Genomic DNA, 24,474 nt, shown 5'->3' on the forward strand with positions numbered 1-24,474 from the left:
CCAAGTTTATATCACCGAAGGTTTATTGAAAAATATTTTAGAAATCGAAAAATATTTTTAAAAACTACACGTTTATTGGCCTTATAAAATAATTTAAATTATTGAATTGGACTGCACTAATTTAGATGAGAGAAATCTCTGCTTCTCAAGTCGTGATGTTAGTGGGAATATGTTTTTATTTGAACAAATACATATAAATTTTAATATGAAACTTTTACTATTCTACCCACCCATTTGTGTAGATTGAAGTCATAGAAACAATTAAAGAAATTTCAATTTGAATTTAATTGCCATTAGAGCAATTAGAATTTCACCGTAGCCACTTAAGTTTTATTAATTTCAGCATACATTTTTTGCCTTTTATCTTTGCAGTGATGAAATTATCACCAAATCCAAATATTTGGAGGAGCAAGCAAAGCGTAGAGCAGCAGCCATAGCAGCTGCTAATCACAATGATAATGCCCGTATCAATGATAATGGCAGCAACAACAATAACAACCTTATAAACAACAACCATGATAATGATGATGACGATGACAACGAAGATGATGAAGATGATATGGACATCAGCAATGGTGATGATAACAATGTTGATATTTTATCCGGAAATGAGGAAAAAAATTATAATAGCCTGAATTCGAATCTAATGGTTGGTGGTGGTGGTGGCGGTAATTCAAAGACAAGCTCAAGTCTTAAGAATTCAAATGGAGGAGGCAATAATAAGAATTTGCTAAAGAATGACAACACCGATGATAATGAATCCAAGGAAGATGATGTGTTTTATGAAAGTAATGCTGGGCTGGATAATAAAAATACCAACAACGATGATGAGGAGGATGAAGAGTAAGTAATAAAGAAATGATGAAAAAAAAACATCGTAAAAATCATGGCACTTGATTTTTAAAGTGAAATATGTCAATGGTTGGATTTTTATGGTAATTAAGGGACACATTTTTAAACAATTAGAGAGGTTAATTTAAAAAACAATTAAAAGACTTTTTCTAGGGTCATTAAATAATTCTATGAACACCTGGTGAAGAAGTCACAAGTCACATATTTGCATTGCATTTTTATTAAAGTAACTTTCTTATTAAATTTAATATTTTCCATGGTTTTCACTTTCATTTTTCCATTGCTCCATATATGTATAATGAAACTTTATTTATACACATGTAGCCAGCGCCCGACCACCACCACCACATACATACTCTGAGTCATAATACTAATAAAGAACGGCATACAGGTCGTGGTTGTAGCGGCAAACTACTAAAGTCAGGTCAAAAAAGCACAGCCAAAGAGTAAAGGGTAGCCAATAATAGTGTTATATAAACACGGAAAGGATAACGTACGTACAACAACAACTCACTCTCTGGTACAATTCAAAACCCACTTCAGTTCCACACAAAACAAATACACGTTCGGACATTTGTATTTGTTTTTCCAGCGGTTTGAGTTCAGGGTAAACAACAAACAAGAGTGGTAGTCAGCTCATCCCATCATTATTTTAGCCATACTATAGTGTGGTATTTTTCACATGAATTCAAGTCAAGGATATTGGAAAAAAAACTACGAAGAGTGTGTGAGAGAAATATCATGTGAAAAGTTGACCCAAGAAAGGAGTGAGGCAACTTCAATCGCGTGTTAGAATTAAATTTAGGTTTAGGTCAAATGAAAACGAAAACATTGATGTTTGAATGTTGATTGGCTTCGGTTTGGTCGATTTGTTTAGTTGATGTTGGTGGCATTGGTGGCAGGCATATCTAAGCGATAACTTTGAAATAAAAATAAGACAGCAGGCACAAAAACAATATTAACAAATAACGTCATGTATACAAACAAATCAAGGTATTATTTATGTGTATGTATGTTTGTATATGTATATAATATTCAAGGTATTGCGGTATCCAACTTATCACGAACATAAATCACTTTTAATGACTTTTATTGTGTGTTAAGTAATTAATGTGGTTAAGCAATATTATTGAGTGCAGGATATTTTTTTATTTAAAAGTCAATTAAATAAAATCTTGAAAATAGGTGGAATTAAGACTGAATTATGAATTTAATACAATACGAAAAAAACAACAAATAGCCTAGAAGCAGAAAACCCCTTATCTTTTAAAGTAAAAATTTCAGAACTATAAATAAGCAATTTTCATTATGCTCTCAGTCTTGTGGCTAGAGAAGACATATAATTTTTGTCACGATTAAAAATCGTTCAAAAAACGACTTTAGACCCCATGTCTGTTGAGACCAAACCCTTACATACTTAGTTGGTCATCTATAGAATATTTTTCCTATAAGATGATTATATAAATACGAGAGGGTCTTTGGATTTGAAATATGCAATGATTAAACCTATCGCGGGCGCAAAAAAAGTCATTCAGTAGCACCCACTAATGATGATACCTTATTTGCTAAACCATTCTTAAAATCGCAAAGATTTTAAGATTTTTAAGATAAATTCCTAAATTAAACAACAAAACAAATGTTAAAAAATGCGACGATTAGCTTTTTGGTAAAGTAACATTTATTGCACAGTGGTATATAGGAAAAACTTTATTGACAAATTTTAAAAGAATTTAGAATAGGACCTAAAATAGGACAAAAAATTTGCAATTAATTGTTGTTTAATACAAAAAATTTCAAGAAAATCGAAGGGTACAACCATTGATAAAAATTGATTTTAAATATTAAAGCGCGAAAATTGCTTCCAAGCCAACTGTTCAAAATTTTGTCTATATTTTGATTAAATAGCTCATAAAAATAAAAAATACAAAATAACAGATTTTTTCTATTTCGACCAATATTAAAGAAATTATGTGTATTTCTTTGCATATAGTTTCTACAGAATTCGACTGAAATCTGAAAATACACTAAAAGGTTTTGCTGATAAGCAGCATCGCCACAGCAAAAACTGCAATTGCAGGAGAGGTACCTTAGGGAGAGGACCAATATGGGTCATTTTAGAAGTTAAACTCAATTTGAACAAAATATTTGAAGATCCAAAATTTGGACCAAATTGATTAGCCCGTTCAAGAAAATGTATCGTGCATACCATTTTAGAGTCATTTTTAAAATTTTGGGGGAAGTACTGGAAGTTGTGGACCGGTATTGTCCATCTTCGACCTGAAACTAAGTTTGGACAAAATACGACGAAGGCCAAATTTCGGTTGACCAGTTCGAGTGCTATAGTGCGCTCCAGCCACAAAACATGGTGCCATAGGGATTTTACGACTTTCAGGCTATTTTCTCAGGAAGTATTTACTTGCCCCTGAAAAACCTTGTACCATCGTGCATGCAAGTTGCTTCAACAAAAATCAAAGTGATTAGAGAGCAGGTCTTAATGTGATCTTATCCGAAATTTTGTGTGGGAGGTAGCCGAATTAGTGGACAAATATAGTCCATATTCGCACCTGATCTATACCTGGTAGATAGATTAGGATGTGTAAAGTATAGACGAAATCGGTCACTCCCTTCATGAGTTATCGTGCGCACAATTTATCCGAACATTTTTAAACTTTTGTGGGGGAGCTACCTGAAGGAGTGGACAGATATGGCTTATCTTCGAACTTAAACTAAGTTTGGACCAAATATTACGAAGGTGAATGTGGGACCGAATCGGCAGATCCGTTCGAGAGTTATCTTGCGCTCCAACAACTACACGCGGTTTCATAGGGGTTTTTTGTAACTTTCAGGCTATTTTGTCAAGAAGTAAGGGGTTTGTCCCTAATGAAACTTTTACCTTCGTATGGGAGGCAGTAAATACAAGTTGTTACAACAAAAATCAAAGCGATTCGAGAGCTGATCCTAAACTGAACTATCCCGAAAATTTTGTGTGGAAGATACCCGAAAGAGTGGACCGATTGAGTCCATGTTGGAACCTCCTCTAAGCCTGGTAAAAATTTCAGGATGAGCAAGGTATGGACTAAATCCGTTAATCACTTCAAGAGTTATCGTGCGCACAAATTTTCCGAACATTTTCGAACTTTTGTGGTGGAGGTACCCGAAGGAGTGGACCGATATGGCCCATCTTCGAACTTAAACTAAATGTAGGCAAAATATTACTAGAACGCTATCTTTCAGCACTCGAGTGTCTTTTTTCCATAGGATTTGAAAATGGGCTTTTTCGGCCCACTTTTTTGTATAGACCCAATATAACGATACATCCTGATTTTAGGTATTTTGGAGATTTTTTGTCCAAATTGGTTTGACATTTGAGGTTACCAGTAGCCACAAAAACTAATCCATCAACAATTTTCAACATAGTTCATTGTTTTGGTAAAGAAGCCATACAACGCACACAGATCTGAAATCCATTTTTTCTGGCCAAAACTATTTGCATGCCCCTTTTTATTGATATTTAGTTTTATTTATAATTACTGTCACAAAACATTAATTCAGAATTATTTTCACCCTGAATTTCCAAAAAAAAACCGTTAAAATATAGTAACAGTAGCGGTCACATTAAAAATTGTCATCCTAGGTCCTTGTTTTAGTACATCCCCCATATAACGGTACCTGCCGATTTTCAGCATTTTGAGGAGTTTAGCAACATTTGTTGACCGAACTATCCCAAGGGTCAAAAAACGTATCCACTAAAAAATTGACAACATATATAGGTACAAGTTTTGATGTGGCTCTCTATATAACGGTACCTCACGACTTTATTTTTTTTTGCGATTTTGGCCTTCCTATAATTTGACATTGAGGTTCCCAGTGGTAACAAAACTTCTCCACAGAGAAATGTCAACAGAGATGCATATTTTGGTATAGCCTCCATGTAACGGTACCTCCCGATTATAGGGATGTTTTGAGGAGTTTATGTACATTACTTATTCCATTTTAGTTCAGAATATTTTGTGGTGGAGGATATAAAAGTTTGGTCCGGTCGAATTTAACGATTTTTTATTAGATTTATTTCGCTATCCACTTGTTTACACCATTGAAGCTTTGGTGTTCCAGTTATGCTGGTTAATTATAGCTCATCCTTATGACATGACCTAGCTAATTCAAACGTTGTATCCCGATACGTTTAACCATACTCATTTTGTTATATAGCCGATACAGCTCGTGGTTCATACGACGTCGAAATTCACCATAAACACACATTGGCCCGTAGATCGTTCGAAGAATTTTATCTGCTTGTGAAAGTACCTTGCTACTTATTTAACCAAAAACTACTTACTGAAACCATTGTAGCACCTGTTGGCCAATACTATTCTTCTTCTTATTTCACACCTGTTGTTGTTTGTTGTCTCTATGCCGGTGCCGAGGTAGACGAAGTCTTTAACTACCGATACGAACAACTTAGTTTTGTCGCCGTTCACTGCCAGACCCACTTTAACAGATACTCTTTCGACGTTTTTAAAAGTATCATACATATGTTCCCATACACATCCTCGAAGGGACACAGGAGACTTCTCTCATATGAATGAGTGCTCGCCGATTCATATTAGTCAAATGATATGGGACCTACTTTTTAACGTCGCACGCTGGTTCAGAATCGTGTTTTCCTGGTCAAAACTCTGTAACTTTTGAACGGATAAAGTTATTTTCATAATTTTTTGTTCGACAAATAACATAATCAGCTTTCCGATACATTAAAAACATTAGAATTCGGTTTAGTAATTGCAGAGAAATTTAATTGCAGAGAAATTTACATCAAAAGGAAAGTTTTATACTTCAAAATACCAAAAATCCGGAGGTACTGTTCTATGGGAGATATTTGAAGACGTAGACCCGTAGCAACAAATTTATTATGGAAAGTTTCATACCCCAAATGAAGACTTAATACCAAATTTCAGCCATTTCGGAGGAATATTGAGGCCACAACCTTCAAAATATCGAAAATCGGTAGGTACCGTTCTATAGGGGCTATATGAAAAATTTCATATGGAAAGTTTTGTACTCCAAATGAAGACTAAATACCAAATTTCCGCCGTTTCGCAGGAATATTGAGGCTACAACCTTCGAAATACCGCAAATCTGGTGGTACCGTTCTATGCGGGTTATATCAACCGATATAGCCCATTTGCAATGCCAAACATCCTAGAATTAATAGAAACTTCTATACTAAATTACAAAGCTCTATCTTAAAAAATCGATCTGTATCTTGATTTCAACAGACGGACATGGCTGTATCAACTTAACAATTTTACCCTGATCACTTTATAGGGTCTTCTATGAATATTTCGATGTGTTACAAACGGAATGAAAAATTTAATAATACCCTTCATATTATGGGGAGGGGATAAAAATCCACATTTCATGACAAAAATATTTTTCAAAAAATCCACGGTTCATAAAATATATATTTAGTAAAACATGCATGAAAAAATATCCATTTAAAAATTGACGGTCCTTGAAAAAAATATTCGCACCAGCCAGGTAGACAGTAAAAGAGACAGATGAACGGACAGGGCTAAATCGACTCCAAACTGTTTGAAACGAATTTCGTCCAAACATACTTGGGTTCTAAACCCATTTTTTCGATGGGTCTAAAACCATATGCACACCCGCCTTGCACGCCGAAGGTCGTGGGTTCGATTCCCCGGTCAGTCAACATCAACATTTTCAACGGTGGCAAAATACCCCTCAGTAATGTTGGCGACATTTCCTGAGCATTTCAGCCATGTAAAACTTCTCTACAAGTGGTATAAAAGTTCAATTGGACAACTGAACTGAAAAATTTTCTCTCATGATTGAAAAAAATTGTAGTATGAGAGGACATTGTGGTTCTCTACACAAAACCCATTATATGTTAGGAAGTAGGCCCATTATCTAGCAGACACATTATTGCAATTTGCATCAGGGGAAAGGTCAGTATTTATTATTCCATATGTAGGCAATGTAGCCGGTATATGCCATCCAGGAATAAAAATATGGACCAAAAATAAAATCTGTATATTTTTCATACAAAAGTAGTGGTCCATTTCACCCGCTAAATAATATCGGATCATCATCCAAAATTGTAGGCATCTTCTTCGACCTAAACCCTTACCTCGTGCAAAATACCGTGACTATTGAGCTATAATTGCGACCTCTAGTGTGCTTATGATTACACTTCAAGCAAAAAACTGGATATATTAGGCAGTAACCCTGTTATCTGACCCCGTAAATCAATATAATTGGCATCAATGGAAAGGGAAAGAGTTGGTCTTTCAAACATTATTTACGTGGGCGGAATGTGTCTTTCAGGAATAAAGATATAACCGGTATATAAAAAATTTTCACAATTTTCACACAAATGTTATGGTCTATTTAACCCTCTAAACATTATCCGATCACCATCTCAAATTGCAAGCATCTTCTTTGTCATATACTGTTACCTTGTTCGAATTTCCGAGGCCACCTGGCTATTATTGCGACCTACAGAGCAGCTACAAAATCGGATAAAAATTATGTTTTTGGTCCATTTCACCCTCTAAATAGTTCACGATCATCACCAATTAAAATAGCAATCTATTCTGATGTGAAACCGACCTCCATACCAAATTTCGTGACGATCGGTCCATAATTGCGGCCTGGAGTTTGATTACAATTTATAATGGACAGACGGACGGACGGACGGACACACATCTCAAAATCGCTTTATCTCGCCGAGATATGAAGATTGGTATACCACATTGGGGATATCCGACGAATATTTCGCGGTGTTACATGAATTTTTTTCCAAAACAAACTTATAATACCCTTTCCACATAGTGGTGTAGGGTCATGGTAGAACAAATACAAGGTAAAGTTAATACTACAACAAATACAACTCGAACAACAACCACAAAGGAATTTGTTTTTGTTTGTAAACCTTAGTGTCAACGTAAATGTAAACAAAACAAGGAAATGTCTATAAATTATTGGAATTTAGAAAACTAATATTTTTTCACATTTGATTGAATATTTTGGAAAACATGAATGAAAACTCATTAGATTTTCAATTTGAATGTTTCCATATCATTCCACTAAATGCATAATTTCTCGCAGAAAGTAGAATACTTGCAAAAATGTTTCGGGTCGCTGGTAATTCATTGAAAAAAGAGAAGATGTTTCAATCATTTGCTTTTGAAAACAAAAAAGCACATGTTTATTAGGGCTTTATTCTTTTCAAGTTTAAGAAAATACCACACATATTAACAAATATTGTACCGCCTCTATAAGCGGTGTTTTAGTGTGCGGCATGTCGTTCGGACCTGGAGGAGGTTACATGTCAATGATATGAAGCCGTCTTTATGGGAAATAGTTTTTTTTTTCTGATGAATAAATTTTTTCTTCAAAAATATATATCCCTAATATACATCGAACATAGAAATAAATACATAAAATGTCGAATGGAATTTGACACTAACACTACAACCCAGTTCAGTCAGCTGGGTATTGCTGCTACCTTTTCTTGTTCTACCATGGTGTAGGGTATAAAAATTGACTGTTCATGAAAAAATATTGTTTAAAAAATCCACGGTTCATGAACAAACAAGGTACATTTATAGAAGGTAGAAGTGACAATCAGCTGTATTTTTACTTTTTTTTGTAAATTTGGTTTTCAAAATGTAATAGGGTTCATGAAATTTGAAATTTCGAAATTTGCTACCAAAGTCTTATGCCAGACTATGAAAATGTTTATGTACGTGAAAATGAGTTTATAGGCAAGAGGTGTGAAATTATTCTGAAATTATTCGTTGTGTTTAAATTCGTAACTCTCAAACCAAACCAAAGCAATGAAAATATCAAAATTTTCATATGATTTCATATATGTGTGTGGACGTCAATGAACATTTGAAGGAGAATAACAAAGAATTTTCTAATGAAAATTTTTCATAGTCTGGCATAAGACATAAAATACTTTTTTTCATCCTAAATGTGTAATAAAAATAATTTACGCCATTTCTGAATGCTTATATTTACATTTACATGATTCAAATTTGTTCCATTTTAGAGGATTTTCAAAATGTATTTATTTGTTGGGTTTGTTAAGCTTGTACACCTAAGTTGAGTAAATAAAAATTCCTTTTTATTTCATTTATCCCGACGTTTCGTCAATTTATTGTTGACATCTTCATAGGATGCGCTTATTTTTTTAAAAACATTTAATTAAATCTAATCTTGAAAATATTTTTTTAATAAAATTGACGCATCCCCTGAAGATGTCAACAAGAAATTGACGCAACGTCGGGATAAATGAAATAAAAAGAATTTTTTATTTACACAACTTAGGTCTACAAGCTTAACAAACCCAACAAATAAATCGAATTGGACCATGAAAATCAGAACTCAAAATGTATTTATGTTTTTCCTGAGAACATTTTTAGAACGACCCTATTATTCAATATTTACTTTTACATTTAATTTTCAATAACAAGAATGGTGTTTTCTTAAATTTGTTAGTTGTTATAATTCATGCATCTACCTTATATAAATGTGCCTTGATGAACAAATATTCTTTAAAAAATTTACGGTTCATGAAGAAATATTGTTAAAAAATTCACGATTAATGAACAAGTATTCTTTAACAAATTCACGGTTCATGAAAAAATAATGTTTAAAATATCAGCGATTAATGACAAAATGTTCATTAATAAATTGAAGCTTCATGAAAAACAATTCTTTAAAAAATTCACGGTTCTTGAAAAATGTTCATTAAAAAGAGTTTTAAAAATTCAACGGTTCTTGAAAAAATGTTCATTAAAAAGTCTTTAAAAAATCCACAGTTTTTGACAGTGTCGTCATGTGTGTTGCACGTAACACGATATTCCCGAACACACACAAGTGGAAGAGGTTTGAATTGTTTTCGCAGACACTTTCGTCGGAGTTGTATGAGGTTGCCAAGGAAAAACTTCTCATTGAACTTTTTTCTTTGCTTACCTTTATACTTCGAGCTGACGATTGATGTTTGGGTATAAAAAGTTTCTTGTTGAAGAAGTTATTGAAAAATAACTTCGGTGGAGAATATCCACAAACAAGAAACAAGGGAACTGATGAGATCCAGTGGCGTGGATCGAAACTGTAGTATTCCCTGCCTTACCCCTTGGCGAACAATGCCAAATCTTTTCCACTAATAAAATAGTTGTTTTAAAATATTAAAACAACAACAATGGGATTAAGCCAGACTATTTTGAAAAAACAAAATTGCAAACGCTATCCCAATAAAAAAACGCCACAATGCTTCATATTCCCGAACATGTCATCGATGTTTGATTGGCGGGCTCTTCAAATTTAAGTCGCTGGTTTCCATTATATAAATTCCCACAAATTTCGTGATCTACTCTATACGAGAACTTCATCACGTATCCCTTCTGAGATGTACATGTACTTGTTTATGGAAGTTCATTTTCTTTTACTGATGGGTCTAACTTTCCAAATAGAATTTATGCCATTAATCACGCTCACTCTTATCCACATTGAATGCAGTTAGTAGATAACACAAACAGTTTAAAACACAACATCTTCTAAGAAAAATTCAATTAAAACTCTGTTTGCAAAGAAAACTTAAAGAAAAAGCTCTCCTCTCGTTGTGGCGTTTTTTTTTTTAATTTCTTAACTTTGTTAATGTTTCTTCAAGAAAAGGGCACACTTTTGTTTTAGATGTAATTAAATTTAAAATATTTTTTATGGCAAAGTTTTCGCTGTGGAATTATGTATGCCATTGACATTTAATTCAATTCTCCATAGGAAAAAAAGTTCTTAAATCATGTTATGGTGGCCTCAATAGGGAAACAACAAAAACTCGTTTTTTTTTTTGCAACAAAGTCTCGAAGTCATTGACACAGAATACAAAGGACCCACCATTCAAAGAAAATAATCTTCAAGTTTACCTCGCAACAATGCTTGTAATTGAACAAAGATTGTGTGCCATGAATGTGTATTTGATTGTATTGGTGCTCCATATACATACATTCATATGTATGTAAGATACAAACAAGAGATACAATTTTCCAAAAGAGCAGTTCAATCAGCAAAACGTAACCCCCAAATACCAGCTAAAACTACAACAACATAAAAACAACAACGTATCCAACCAAAATGAATAAAGGTAGGCAAAATATCAATTCATTGCTTGTTTCTTTATTGTTCTTCTTGTTCTTATTTTGTTTTGGTATTGTTTTCAAAGCCATGGAATTGCAAATAAATGAATACGACATAGGTATGTACATATGTATGTATGTGCACTTTACGTTTCCATGTTGATGATGTTATTGTTCTTTACTTTTGCCACTGGATTGGGAGAATATAGCCTGAATGTTGATGACGAAGATACTAAAGTTTATTTTTTCGTGGAATAACTAAATAAAACTTCCAAAGAAACACAGGTATAAAAACTTTTTCCCTAACAGTGCGTGTGAGTTTTTGGGATATTGTCTCAGTCGCGGAAAGCTTAAAACATGTAGGAGTACATACACTTATATGTATGTAAGCATATGTTAATTGTAATTACTTACAACTCCCCAACTAACCCAATAAGTACATAGTACTAAAATCCAAAAAATATGCAGCCTTTAAGCTAAAGAGAATATATACTCGTACACTTAAAATAACCTCATCGAAATCGAAATGGTTTTATACCACAAGTATATTTGGCGAAATCAGTTTTAAAACATTTTTAGTCGATTTTCGTAATATTTTGTCCTCATTGAACACGACAAAATGTACACGACAAAATTTATGAATTGAGTATCAGATTGGGACAAAACTTTGGGGTCGATTATCGATAGCAATTATCGTTGAGTGGAGTTGCCAGTTGTCAAAATTACTTTTTGTTTGGCAACCTTCAACTGAAATTGCGAAACTCAGTTGACGAACCGGCTATATTTTAGCAACCAGTTATTTCAGTTGCAGAAGTTCGGGTTTTTGGCAGATAAGGCGTGGAGGTCCATTTCGGATAGTTTAAACAGCCATGGACCTCCAACACAAACACCTGAAGAGTGGCAGAGAGTCTGGACTGCACATGTGTTCCATCTATACAGCCGACTACACCAGGGAATTTAGTTTTTGAATAAAAATGATTTTTGTTTTGTCTGTTTTCCTCCTCCGTCAACTTCGAAACTGTCCAATTTTGGCAAATTTGTCCTCTATCAAGTGGACAATTTCCTTTAATACGTTCGACAATGTAGATTGAGCCATACATTTGTTGTAATCATTGCCATGGGGCTTTTGGAAACTTCCCTCCGCAAAAAATTTCAACGCAGCGCACACTTTTAAAAGTGGGGGTTTAGCTGTTGATTTGTAACTTACTTTGAAGTCATTCTTTAACGTTTCCACAATGTAAACTATTGCATCCTTTTCAATCGAAAATACGCCTTAAACCTAAAATAATTTTCTGATTATACAGATCTTTCCAACATGAGCTTCAACTTACAGTGCAGATGGCAATGCCAATGGATTCGACTTGTCCCTTAAATTTCTTCTAATAGATGTCATGCCCTGCACATTTTCTTCATCATCAAAAAATAATTCCACTGAACTTATCATTTTAAAATAGTGTTTCTGGCGAATTTTACCTTTTGGATTAATATAGTGTTCACAAGTTTGAAAAAACATTGATCGATAACACGTTTATCGACAACCCAGTTGGGTTGATAACAATGATACAACATTTCATCTCAGTTGTACTGACAATTGACAACGCAACTCAAGTTTAGTGGTACTCGTAATGTAAAATCGACCACTTTGTATATCGTAAAATTTTTTCCTAAACGTATATCAAGTTTTAAAAAGGTCTACATTGGGTACCCCTCACACATGTTCACCATTTTTGCTACGTGCATTTTAAGGCGTTATGGCCACTTGCAAATTTTACGAAATCGCAAAGAAAATTAAAGTACAGGTAAAAAAGAATATGTTGCAAAAACTTCGAGTTGATCGGACAACATTTGGCAGACATATGAGCGTTAGAAAGGAAAAATTCATTATGTTATGTATGTAATATAGAAGATTTAAACGCCGTTTTATAGAAATGGCATTTTGAAAGCGGTGTAGCTCGAAAATGGATGAACCGATCTCCATACGTTTTTGTAGGATTACACTATGCAACACTGAAAATGCAAACAACTTCTAGTATGCATTTTTTGAAAGTACATATATAGACTACAAAAACCCTAGTAGGGTTTTGTCCTGTCAGATCCAGTTCGGATTTTATGGTCTCTTCTAAATCGGGCTAAATCTACACTTTTTTGCATTTACCAGGCCTTTATCTCAGAAACGTATAGGAATTTGGCCTTACTGTCTTTAGCAATATTGTAACCATAAACTAGTAGAACTTATCTTTTTAAAAAAACACATAAGAAAAACTCCATCTAGGGCATCAAAATCTATAAAATATAGAACATTTTACATAATTGCTGAAATTCTGGTCAGTATCGGCTAAACTATTGGGAGTTGAACCAAGTAACATTTTGCAAAAATCTTCCAAATAAAGTTCTCAACAATTCTTTAGAACATTCTGAAACTCTAAAATGCTTACTTCATGTTGTTTCAGCGGTATTTTGCATCATATCTTTTACAACACGTACTTCAAACACAGTTCACACCAACACATTATTGACATTTTTATTAAATCGTCGTTGAAAAATGTACTGAAAACAACGGCATAGAGGCATTTTACAACAATGACATGTTTTGAAGAGTTGTGTGTTACATTCCAGGGAATATTCCAAAAGAAAATATTCAGAAAAAATTAACGGTTTTGGAGATACGGTGCGAAATGTATAAAAATTGTGGAATTTTTTAATATATTTTGAAACTTGAGGCAATTAATGTAGTTTTTCGAGTTCATTATTTCTCCAAATATTTTATTCTTGTTCTTATCTACAAATTTGCTTCAGAGGTCAGAAGAAGATTCGCATTGGTTTCAGAGATATAGCCCCGAATTTCTTTAAAAACTCAATATTTAACCATGTTTAGATGGGGCCATAAAATCCGAGCTGGATCTGACACAACAAAACCAAACTAGGGTTTCCTGTCGTTTGGGTCTGTACTTTCAAAAAATCCTCAGTTCGAATTGTTTGAACAAGATCACCTTAAAAATGTTGCACAGTGTTATCTATATATATAAAAGAGTAGTGAGGTGAGTGACTGACTGACTGCCTGACTGACTGATTGACTGACTGATTCATCAGCGCCCAGACGAAACCGCTGAAGCTAGAAAGTTGAAATTTTGGGTGTAGGTTGCTGTTGGTGTGTAGGGGTGAGATAAGGCTGGGTTTTTGGAAATTCGACCTAGAAGTGTACGAAAAGTACTAAAAGGTACTAAATATGGTACCCTTTGTATTAGACAAACGGTAAGAGCTAGAATTCTGAAATTTGGAATGAGGGTAACTGATGGAGAGCTAGAAAGATGTACCAATGGGTTTTTGGAAATTCGAACTATAAGTGTACGAAAAGTACAAAAGGGTACTAAATTTAGTACAATTGAGATTTGGGTCAACAGATAGATCAGGAATCCTGAAATTTGGAATGAAGGTCACTGATGAAGAGTAACGATGAAAGGTTTTTGGAAATTCGAAGTATAAGGGTACGAAAAGTACTAAATGGTACTAAATTTAGTACAATTTGGACTTGGGTGAACGGATAGAGCTGGAATCCTGAAATTTGAAATTGAGTTACTAATGGAGAGTTACAAAGAAAGGTTTTTGGAAATTCTACCTATTAGTGTACGAAAAGTACTAAATGGTACTAAATTTAGTACAATTTGGATTTCGGTGAACGGATTGAGCTGGAATCCTGAGATTTTGAATGAGTGCCACTGATGGAGAGTAACAAAGAAAAGTTTTTGGAAATTCGAACTGTATGTGCACGAAAAGTACTAAATTTAGTACAATTTGGATTTGGGTGAATGGATACAGGTGGAATCCTGAAATTTGAAATGAGAGTCGCTGATGAAGAATAACGATGAATAGTTTTTGGAAATTCGAACTATAAGGGTTCGAAAAGTACTAAATAGTACTAAATTTAGTACAATATGGATTTCGGTAAACGGATAGAGATGGAATCCTGAAATTTAAAAAGGGGGTTGATGATGAAGAACAACGTTGAAAGGTTTTTGGAAATTCGAACTATAAGGGTACGAAAAGTACTAAATGGTACTAAATTTAGTACAATTTGGATTTGGGTGAACGGATTGAGCTGGAATCCTAAAATTTGGAATGAGGGTCACTGGTGGAGAGTAACAAAGAAAAGTTTTTGGAAATTCGAACTGTGAGTGCACGAAAAGTACTAAATTTAGTAAAATTTGGATTTCGGTGAACGGATAGAGCTGGAATACAGAAATTTGGAATGAAGGTCACTGATGAAAAGTAACAATGAAAGGTTTTTGGAAATTCGACCTATTAGTGTACGAAAAGTACTAAATGGTACTAAATTTATTACAATTTGGATTAGGTGAACGGATTGAGCTGGAATCCTGAAATTTGGAATGAGGGTTCACTGATGGAGATTAACAAAAGTACTAAATGGTACTAAATTTAGTACAATTTGGATTCGGGTGAACGGATAGAGCTGGAATCCTGAAATTTTGAATGAGGGTCACTGGTGGAGAGTAACAAAGAAAAGTTTTTGGAAATTCGAACTGTAAGTGCACGAAAAGTACTAAATTAAGTACAATTTGGATTTGGGTGAACGGATTGAGCTGGAATCCTGAAATTTGGAATGAGGGATCGCTGATGGAGAGTAACAAAGAAAGGTTTTTGGAAATTCGAACTATAAGTGTACGAAAAGTATTAAATGGTACTAAATTTAGTACAATTTGGATTTGGGTGAACGGATAGAACAGAATCTTGGAATTTTGAATAAGGGTCACTGATGGAGAGTAACAAAGACAGGTTTTTGGAAATTCGAACTAAATGTGTACGAAAAGTACTAAATATAGTACAATTTGGATTTGAATTAACGAATAGTGCTGAAATTTGGAATAAGGGTCACTGATAAAGAGTAAGAAAGGTGTACCAAAGGTCGAAAAGTCCTAAACGGTAGTGAGTGAAACTTGGAATTAAGATTACTGTTAGAATTAGAATTGAGATATGGAGGTAACTTTAGAAAATCATACTAATGTGCACGAAGCAGTACTATATGGTACTAAATTCGATACAATTTGTATTTGCGTGAACAGATTACTGTTGGGGTGTAGGATTGCGGTTACTTTGGAAATTCGTACTTATGAAAAAATTCTAAATGAAAGTACATTGGCTATAATTTGGATTTAGGTGAACGAAAGAAGTGAGTTTTGCAAGTAGTTTTTGGAATTTTGTACAATTTGTGATTTTGTAAAGGGGTAGAACTGGAATTTTTAATTTGAAGTTCGGTATTAGATTAGCATATGTTGTTTAGAGTTTAGGTAGGGATGAAATTCGCACTTATTTATACAACAAGTACTGAATAGTAATATAGTTGCTTTCAGCGGAACATATAAAGCTGGAAAAGTGAATTGCGGTCGGGATATATGTTGAGTATAAGGAAGTAAGATTTGAAACCTTTAATTATGTGTACGAAAAGTTTGGTGACATGTTGGTACCAAAACCATTTTAGTATTGTGTAAACGGTTAAAGTGAGAAATACCTACTATAGGTGAATGGAAAGTACTAAATGGTACTAAATTTGGTGTTGGGTGCAGGAACAAAGCTTGGATTATATAATTTGGACAAAAAATGCGAAATGGAAAAATATTTGTTATGAAGATCACTCTGAACTTTGAGATAAAGTTCGGAGTTCGGTTGGAAAATGTGCATAAAATCTTCAAAATGCTCTAAGTCTTCAAAATACCTCTTCTAATTAAAGTGGATTGAAGTAGACATTTTTTAAATAAAGCTTTTATATCCTATGAGTATTCAAGGTCCAAATGTAAAGAAAATTGGACAGTATAGATTTGTTCTATTTTTAAAAAACACTAAGTCGTGGTTATATGGGGATATATTTCGAAAATTTTACGAACCTATTCGGGTTCTTGGCGAAACCGCTGAAGCTAGAACCTTGAATTGTGATTGTGCGTTATTGTTGTTGTGAAGGGGTGAGATAGGGTTTGGAAATTCGTATTGCGAGGGAATGCTGTGTAAGTGAAGGAGTAAAACCAGAAGTCAAGTCTGAAATTTGCAATATGAGTCGCTGTTGGTGTATGTCTGTGATATGAGGTCGTAGTTTTGGAAATCCGAAATAAAAAATATGGTAGCTGTGTAGGGGTGCGATCGACTAAAATAGGTTTTAATACAAGAGAATGGTCAGTGTTCACCGCTTCCACATTAAATATTGTTCATATATATTTTTTGCCCTTTCCGCATACGAAGTAGCGGGTATTTGCTAGTTATACATATAAAAAGCTTGTCATTAAGCGCGAGACTTAAACAGAATTTGACGGATTTATGGCGAAAAAACTATTTGTTTAGTTAAAATTTAAATTTTGATGTTGAAAGTTCACTATTTTTTTAAAATTAGATATTTTTAAATTCCGTTTCACGTAAGGATAAGATTGATAAATTCTTTATGATCCCACAAAAACATATGCTGATCTGTTTTTTTTTTTTCATTTTCGAGCTACAGTGGACATCGCAAAGAACACGGTGCACTATTTTTCAACCAAAAAAATTTCAAAAGTAGCTCAAGGTGTGACCTTTCAGATGAAAGCAAAACTCTCTTAAAAATGTTTAGTAGATTTCTTGTAAAAAATTCATGAAAAATTACATTTTCGTGCTCAATAAGTGGGCATAACTGCTAAAGGGTTGTTTGAAATCCGTTTGGATTTTTTACGGAAATTACTTCTTGTGGTCCTGTTTACAGCGATATAATGGTTAACGTGGCAAGTCCATGCGTCCTGACATAATGCTCGAAAAGCCCTAAAAATTCCAAGGTGACCAACTAAAATGCCTGATGGGAACGAAAGGATGATTGACATTGGTTCGATATTTGACTCGCGCTTTAATTATGTTCAAGTATAATCTATAATGGTCCACTTCTTCGGGTACCACCCACTCAAAATTTCAAAATTTTTCGCAAATTTGCAGCTTAGGTACTTTTTACATCAGATAGTCCACGCGTCTCGTACTATGACAGTAAAATTTTTATCGGGTGTAAATCTATACTGAAGAAAATAATTACCCTAAACCTGTAAAGAACCTACGGCCAATCTATGAACAACGTAACTGTTCTTGCAAACTAATATCAAATGATGGACTATATGGGTCCATTTCTTTCGGTATCTCCCCTACACAAGTTCAAAATTTACGCCTCAAAATTTTTACGCAAATTTCGTATTTAGTCTTCGTTGGGAGCATAGCCCCCACAGAACGGTACCGCCCGATGTTTATACTCCCGATGGGAGTATACAAAATATCCCAGAAATTTGTCACTATAGGCCCATCCATGTATTTATATAACCCCCATATAACGGTACATCCCGATATTCGATTTTATCAAGGTTTTAGCCACATTATTACACCGAAACGGCTGAAATTTGGTATTTGGTTTTCTTTGACTCCCCAAAATTGTGTCAGTACCGGTTCACGTTTTAATATAGTCTCATAAAACTTTACCGCCCTATTTTCGGTATTTTGAAGGTTTTAGCCACATTTTCTAACTGAATTAGCTTTAATCTCAGATTTAAGGTTTCCAGTTGCCAGAAAACTCCACGAAAAACTGTTGACTTTTTTACAACCTCGTATCCCTGTATAAAAGCTTCCGCACAAAAAGCTTTTAATTTTTTTATTTTTTCAGAACTTTAGACAATTTTTTGGAAGTCACTGTAAGCGGATATTTAACTGAAAACATGGTATAGGGGCACACGACATAACCAAAATGACTCAACCGTTTGTTTCGCACAAATTGTACCTATTTATTTATTTCAAATATTTATTATAATAAAAAATTACAATAAAATTATATAAAAAATAGCACTAGCATCTAAGGCTATCGGCTAACAAATTGTATCATCGTATTATATATATATATATATAATTTTATATTATATATAAATTTATTTATTATATCAACAAAAATTAAAAGTGGTTTGTGCGGGACCTTTTTATAATCTCCACCATAGTTGGAGGGTATATTAAGTTTGCTTTTCTGTTTGTAACGCATTGAAATATACATTCTCGCCCCTATAACGTTTATATATATATATATATATATATATTCTTCATCAGAATAAAATTCTGATTCGATATAGCCATGTCCGTCTGTCCATCCGTCTGTCCGTCCCTCTGTCCATCTATTGTAATCACTCTAGCGGCCACAATTATTGAGTGTCTTTTCTCTAAAGGCAGGTCAAATTCGGCCCATGATTTGGTATAGCCCCCATATAACGGTACCGCCCGATTTTCGGTATTTTGAAGGTTTTAGCCAAAATGTTTAACCGAACCAGCTGTAATTTGACATTTAAGGTTCTTAGGCGTCACAACACTACACCACCAAAAACTGTCAACATAGGTCCAAGTTTAGGTACAGCCCCATATAACGGTATCTCCCGATTTTCGGTATTTTGAGGGTGTTAGCTAAAATTTTTAACCGAACAAGTTGTCATTGGGGTTCCTAGGGGTCACAACACTGCTCCACCAATAACTGTCAACATAGGTCGATTTTATGGTACGGTACCTCCCGACTTTCGGTATTTTGAGAATTTTAGCTATAATTTTTAACCGATCTAGCTGTAACTTTACATTTGAGGTTCTCATTGGTCACAAAACTTCTCCACCAAAAATCGTCAACATAGGTCAAGGTTTTGGTATAACCCCCATATAACGGTACCTCCCGATTTTCGGTATTTTGAGCATTTTAGCTACAATTTTTACGTACTAGGTGTAACTTGACGTTCTCAGTGGTCACGAAACTTCTCCAATAAAAATCGTCAATATAGGTCCGCTTGATTTTCGATATTTTGACGATTTTAGCTATAATTTTTAATCCAGCTAGCTATAATTTTACATTTAAGATTCTCGGTGGCCACGAAACTTCTCCACCAAAAATCGTCAATATAGGTACCTTCCGAATTTCGCTATTTTAAGAATTTTAGCTACAATTTTTAACCGAACTAGCTTGTAATTTTAAGGGTCTTAGATATATTGTTTGACGGAACTACCCGTAATTTGACTTTTGAGGATCCCTGCTGTTATAACATTTTTCCACAAAAAAATTGTAAAGATATTTAGACACTTTGATATAGCCCCATAGGCGGTACCTTTCCCCTAGCTGAACACATTTTTATACCCTCAGTCTTTAGGCTAAGGAGGGTATATGAGGAAAAGTCAAAATTTTTTAGTTTCCATGAAGCCAAGGTTTGCACTATTATAATACGCGAACTATTGTAGTTTACCAGTAACTATGACTATTGCTGGATTAATTTTGATGTTTTTGTACAAAGCTCAAAAATTTAGCAAAAAAAATTAATTTACGTGGTAGTTACGACCGCGTAAAGGAAAAACCATAGGTAAAAACACGTTGAATCTAAACAGGTTTTTTACATTGCTATTCGATTTCTGATTAAACCATTCAAATGACGGACATCTGTCCAAAGTGAAAGTTAGAGAATACAAAATGAAGATTACACTTCTAATGTATCACTTTCCAAAATTTCCACTGCATCTACCTTTTATGGATGCTGACATTTTGAAGCCGAATTTCAGGTGTTTTTTGTATTTTTTATGTAACTGGGACGCGCATTCGGATATTTCGAAAAACCGATTATAGGACTAAAGAACACGCGATTTCGCATAATCTGATATGTATATTAAGTATGTAGCCCACACAGCAGCAGAGTAATCTACTGCCAAAGGCAAACATTTAGTGCGATATTTTTTCTAAAAACCCTATTTTTTGGGTACAGTATTTACAATATTGTTTTGAGTGTGCTGGTACCCCGCGATATTTTAGTTTTTCGACGATCCGGATCATATGAATCACAGATCGTAAAAATCCATCTACTAGAACGGCGGAAATGGCTACTGCAAAAATTGAAAAATTTGCGAAAAATGTTTTTCAAAATATCGCTGACTAATTCGCGTTTTATGTGGATCGTTTCCATTTCAATGAAGAAAGTGAATCATCACTCGCGTTTGTGCGAAAACAGCGGTTTGAAAAATTTAGTGGCATGGGAGCTGTATCCGATTTATCCAAAAAATACTGTGTGATGCTACATCCACGGTTCTTGATGGATTTTATTGAAATATGTTTAGGTCGATGTATTTTTTCACGGTTGATAGTGAAATCGGATGCGCATAAAAAGTGTATGCACTTTGTGCAAAATATAAGCGTAATACAGTTCGTTGCACACTAAACTGCAGACGATGCTACATCTTAGCGGCCAAAGTAAATCCTGGCAAATGTGTACAAATTAAAAGAGAAGAATTCGCTGTATTGGTAAACCGCATGCGCATCAAGTGATTTTGAGGATTTCGCGATTTACACGCATTTCAAAATGAACATTACCCGATACAATTTTATTTCAAGATTATACCCCATTTAAAGGAACCCAACATTTATTTGAAAGATATCCATATCTTCTGCTAGATGTTAGCGTGTTTTCGAGAAGTGATTAGAATAAAAAATGTGATTTATTGCGTGGAATTTAACTAAAATAGAAGAAAAACTCCGACTTATTTTTCTTAAATTTTGTTCAACTAACTCACAAAATAAATTTTAATAAATATTTTCTCTTACAAAAATTTTATAAATTTCCTCAATATATTTTTTGTTTTTTGCTATAATATGCAAACCGCTAAACGGATTTTTATAGTTTTGGTTTCATTTGAATCTTCGCGATGTTTAGATTACGTACATATTTTTTATATATTTTTCAGATGCATAAACAGCTTGAATTTTATTAGAACAAGTTGTAAACTACCAATTGTTTTGAATGCTTTCCTAATTTCCGCGAAAATTTACAACTTTTTCACTAAAGTTATGGGACCTCAGTAAACATATAGTATGTAGGGAGCCCCTAATTAAGAGAGTTTCTCAATATAATGATTAGAGTCTTTTAAAGATTTTTTTCTTTTTATCAGAATTGAAACCGCCATAACTTTTGCGCGCAACAACCAAAATTAGTATCTCGAACAGATTAAAGAATGGGATTTTTTTCCCAATCTATGTACCAAAAATCATTCATGTAGCTTTAAAAAAAAATTTTAATTTTTTTTTTATGGAAAACTAAAAAATTTTGTCTTTTCTTCATATACACTTTGATACGATGAAAATGTGCCTCATCGAAATAATGGTTTTAGACCCCAAGTATGTTTGGACGAAATGTGTTTCAGACAATTTGGAGTCGATTGAGCAATGTCCGTCCGTCTGTCTGTCTGTCCTACTAGCTGGAGCGCACGATAACTCTCGAACGGATGAACCGATTCGGTTCAAATTTTGGCTTTCGTAACATTTTGCCTAAACTTAGTTTAAGTTCGAAGATAAACTACATCGGTCCACTCCTTCCGGTACCTCCCCCGCAAAAGTTCGAAAATGTTCGGAAAATTTGTGCGCAGGATAACTCTTGAAGGAAGTTACCGATTTGGTCGTGAATCGTGAAATTTCTACCAGACTTATACGAGGTTCCAATATGCACTCAATCGGTTCATTCCTTCGGGTACCTCCCACACAAAATTTCGGAAAAGTTCAGTTTAGGACCTGTTCACGAATCGCTTTGATTTTTGTTGCAGTAACTTATATTTACTGTCCTCTATACGACAGTACAAGTTTCATCAGGGGCAAGACCCTACTTCCTGAGAAAATAGCCTGAAAGTTACGAAAAACCCCTATGATACCGTGTGTAGTGGTTGGAGCGCAAGATAACTCTTGAACGGATCTGCCGATTCGTCTAAAATTTGGCCTTCGTAATATTTTGTCCAAACTTAGTTTAAGTTCGAAAATAAGCCATATCAGTCTACTCCTTCAGGTACCTCCCCCCAAGAGTTCAAAAATGTTCGGAAAAATTCTGCGCATGATAACTCTTGATTGTAGTGACCGATTTGGTACATGCTTTACCCATTCCAGTATATCTACCAAATATATATCAGGTTCGAATATGGACTACATTCGTCCACTCCTTGGGTGCCTCCCAAACAACATTTTGGATAAGTTTAAGAACTGCTCTGGAATCAATTTGATTTTTGTTGAAGCAACTTTCATTCAATGCCTCAGTTACGACGGTAAAAGGTTTTTTAGGGGCAAGTCCATATTTCTTGTGAAAACAACCCTAAAAGTGTAAAAACCCTCTATGGCACCATGTAGTGGCTGGAGAGTACGACAACTCCCGAACCAAATACTGAGTTGATCCACACTTTGCATATCGAAATATTTATTGGAATATTAGATCAAATTAGAAGGTGGTGCTTGTAGGCCCACTCCTTCCGGTACCTCCCGCACCAAAAATCGATAATATTAGCTATAATAGTACACGCGATATTTGTCGGTTCATACGCTTAAAATTGTCAAAACCCCTTAAATATATACGTTTTTGGAAAAAAAATCACACAGGCTGAGGGTATATCTCTGTCGGCAAAGCCGACTGATCCTTTTTTACTTGTTTAGATTAGATTAGATAATTTAGGCATTTGGGGTATCCACGGTCGAAAAATGTTTCCACCTAAAATTGTGAAAGGAAATTCCATTTTAATTAAGAGTATTTTATAGTGGAGGATATAAAAAGTTCGGCCCGGCCGTTTTTTACTTGTTTAATATTTAAATGGAATTAAAGTTATTTTAGTCATTAATAGGCAAAAGGTCACTCATTCGTGCAACAGGAAATAATTTTTTGATTTTTTTTTCATTTCATGGTTTTTACAGTGTTTTATTAACTTGCTTTGGTCCGTTTAGTTCAAATCTGGTAACTCATTTTTAACACAGTTGCAGTTGACCAATCGAACTGAAACTTTGCACACTTTTCAGATTTAGATGACAATACATGAATATGGAACCAAAACCAATATTGGTCCATTTTATAGTGTTTAACGGTGTTTTATTTAAATTGCATTTCAAATCAGGTAACTCATTTTTAACACAGTTGCAGTTGACCAATCGAACTGAAACTTTGTACACTTTTCAGATTTAGATGACAATACATGAATATGGGCCCAATATTTCCTACAGCCCCCATATAGCGGTACCACCGGATATCAGGTGTTTTGAGGATTTTTATCTTCATATTTGCCCAAATTAGCTGTCACTTGGAATTTCCAATGATACAGACATTTCCCCACCAAAAATTGTGAACATAGGTCCAGGTCCAGGTACCACCCGATTTCAAGTATTATGAGGATTTTATTTTCATTTTGAATTGGCTGTAACTTGGCATTTGGAGTCCCCAATGGTACAGAAACTTCCCCACCAAAAATTATGGACATAAGTCCAGGTTTTGGTATAGCCTTTACATAACGGTACTACACGATTTCAGACATTTTAAAGTTGTTATTTAAATTTTCGGCCTCGCGTGAGGTGAGGTCTTCTAAAGTATTTGTCTAGTGTATGGTAGAAAACCTTCACGTAAAAAATAATCAATATAGGTTCATATTTTTA

General features: G+C 34.3%; 1 protein-coding gene across 16 annotated transcripts in view; it reads left to right on the forward strand.

Annotated features, from left to right (window-relative positions):
• Window positions 1-24,474, forward strand: part of Cow (Proteoglycan Cow) — a 530,300-nt gene that overhangs the window by 405,381 nt on the left and 100,445 nt on the right. For all 16 annotated transcript variants that reach the window (XM_073959338.1, XM_073959336.1, XM_073959344.1 and 13 more), the window contains exon 5: window positions 373-843. In XM_073959338.1, coding sequence (XP_073815439.1) covers window positions 373-843 — 471 coding nt within the window. The remainder of the gene's footprint in view (window positions 1-372; window positions 844-24,474) is intronic.

The sequence above is a fragment of the Musca autumnalis genome, unplaced genomic scaffold (genome assembly GCF_047663935.1).
Source record: "Musca autumnalis isolate F117 unplaced genomic scaffold, ASM4766393v1 scaffold_1, whole genome shotgun sequence".
In the NCBI taxonomy this organism is placed as follows: domain Eukaryota; kingdom Metazoa; phylum Arthropoda; class Insecta; order Diptera; family Muscidae; genus Musca; species Musca autumnalis.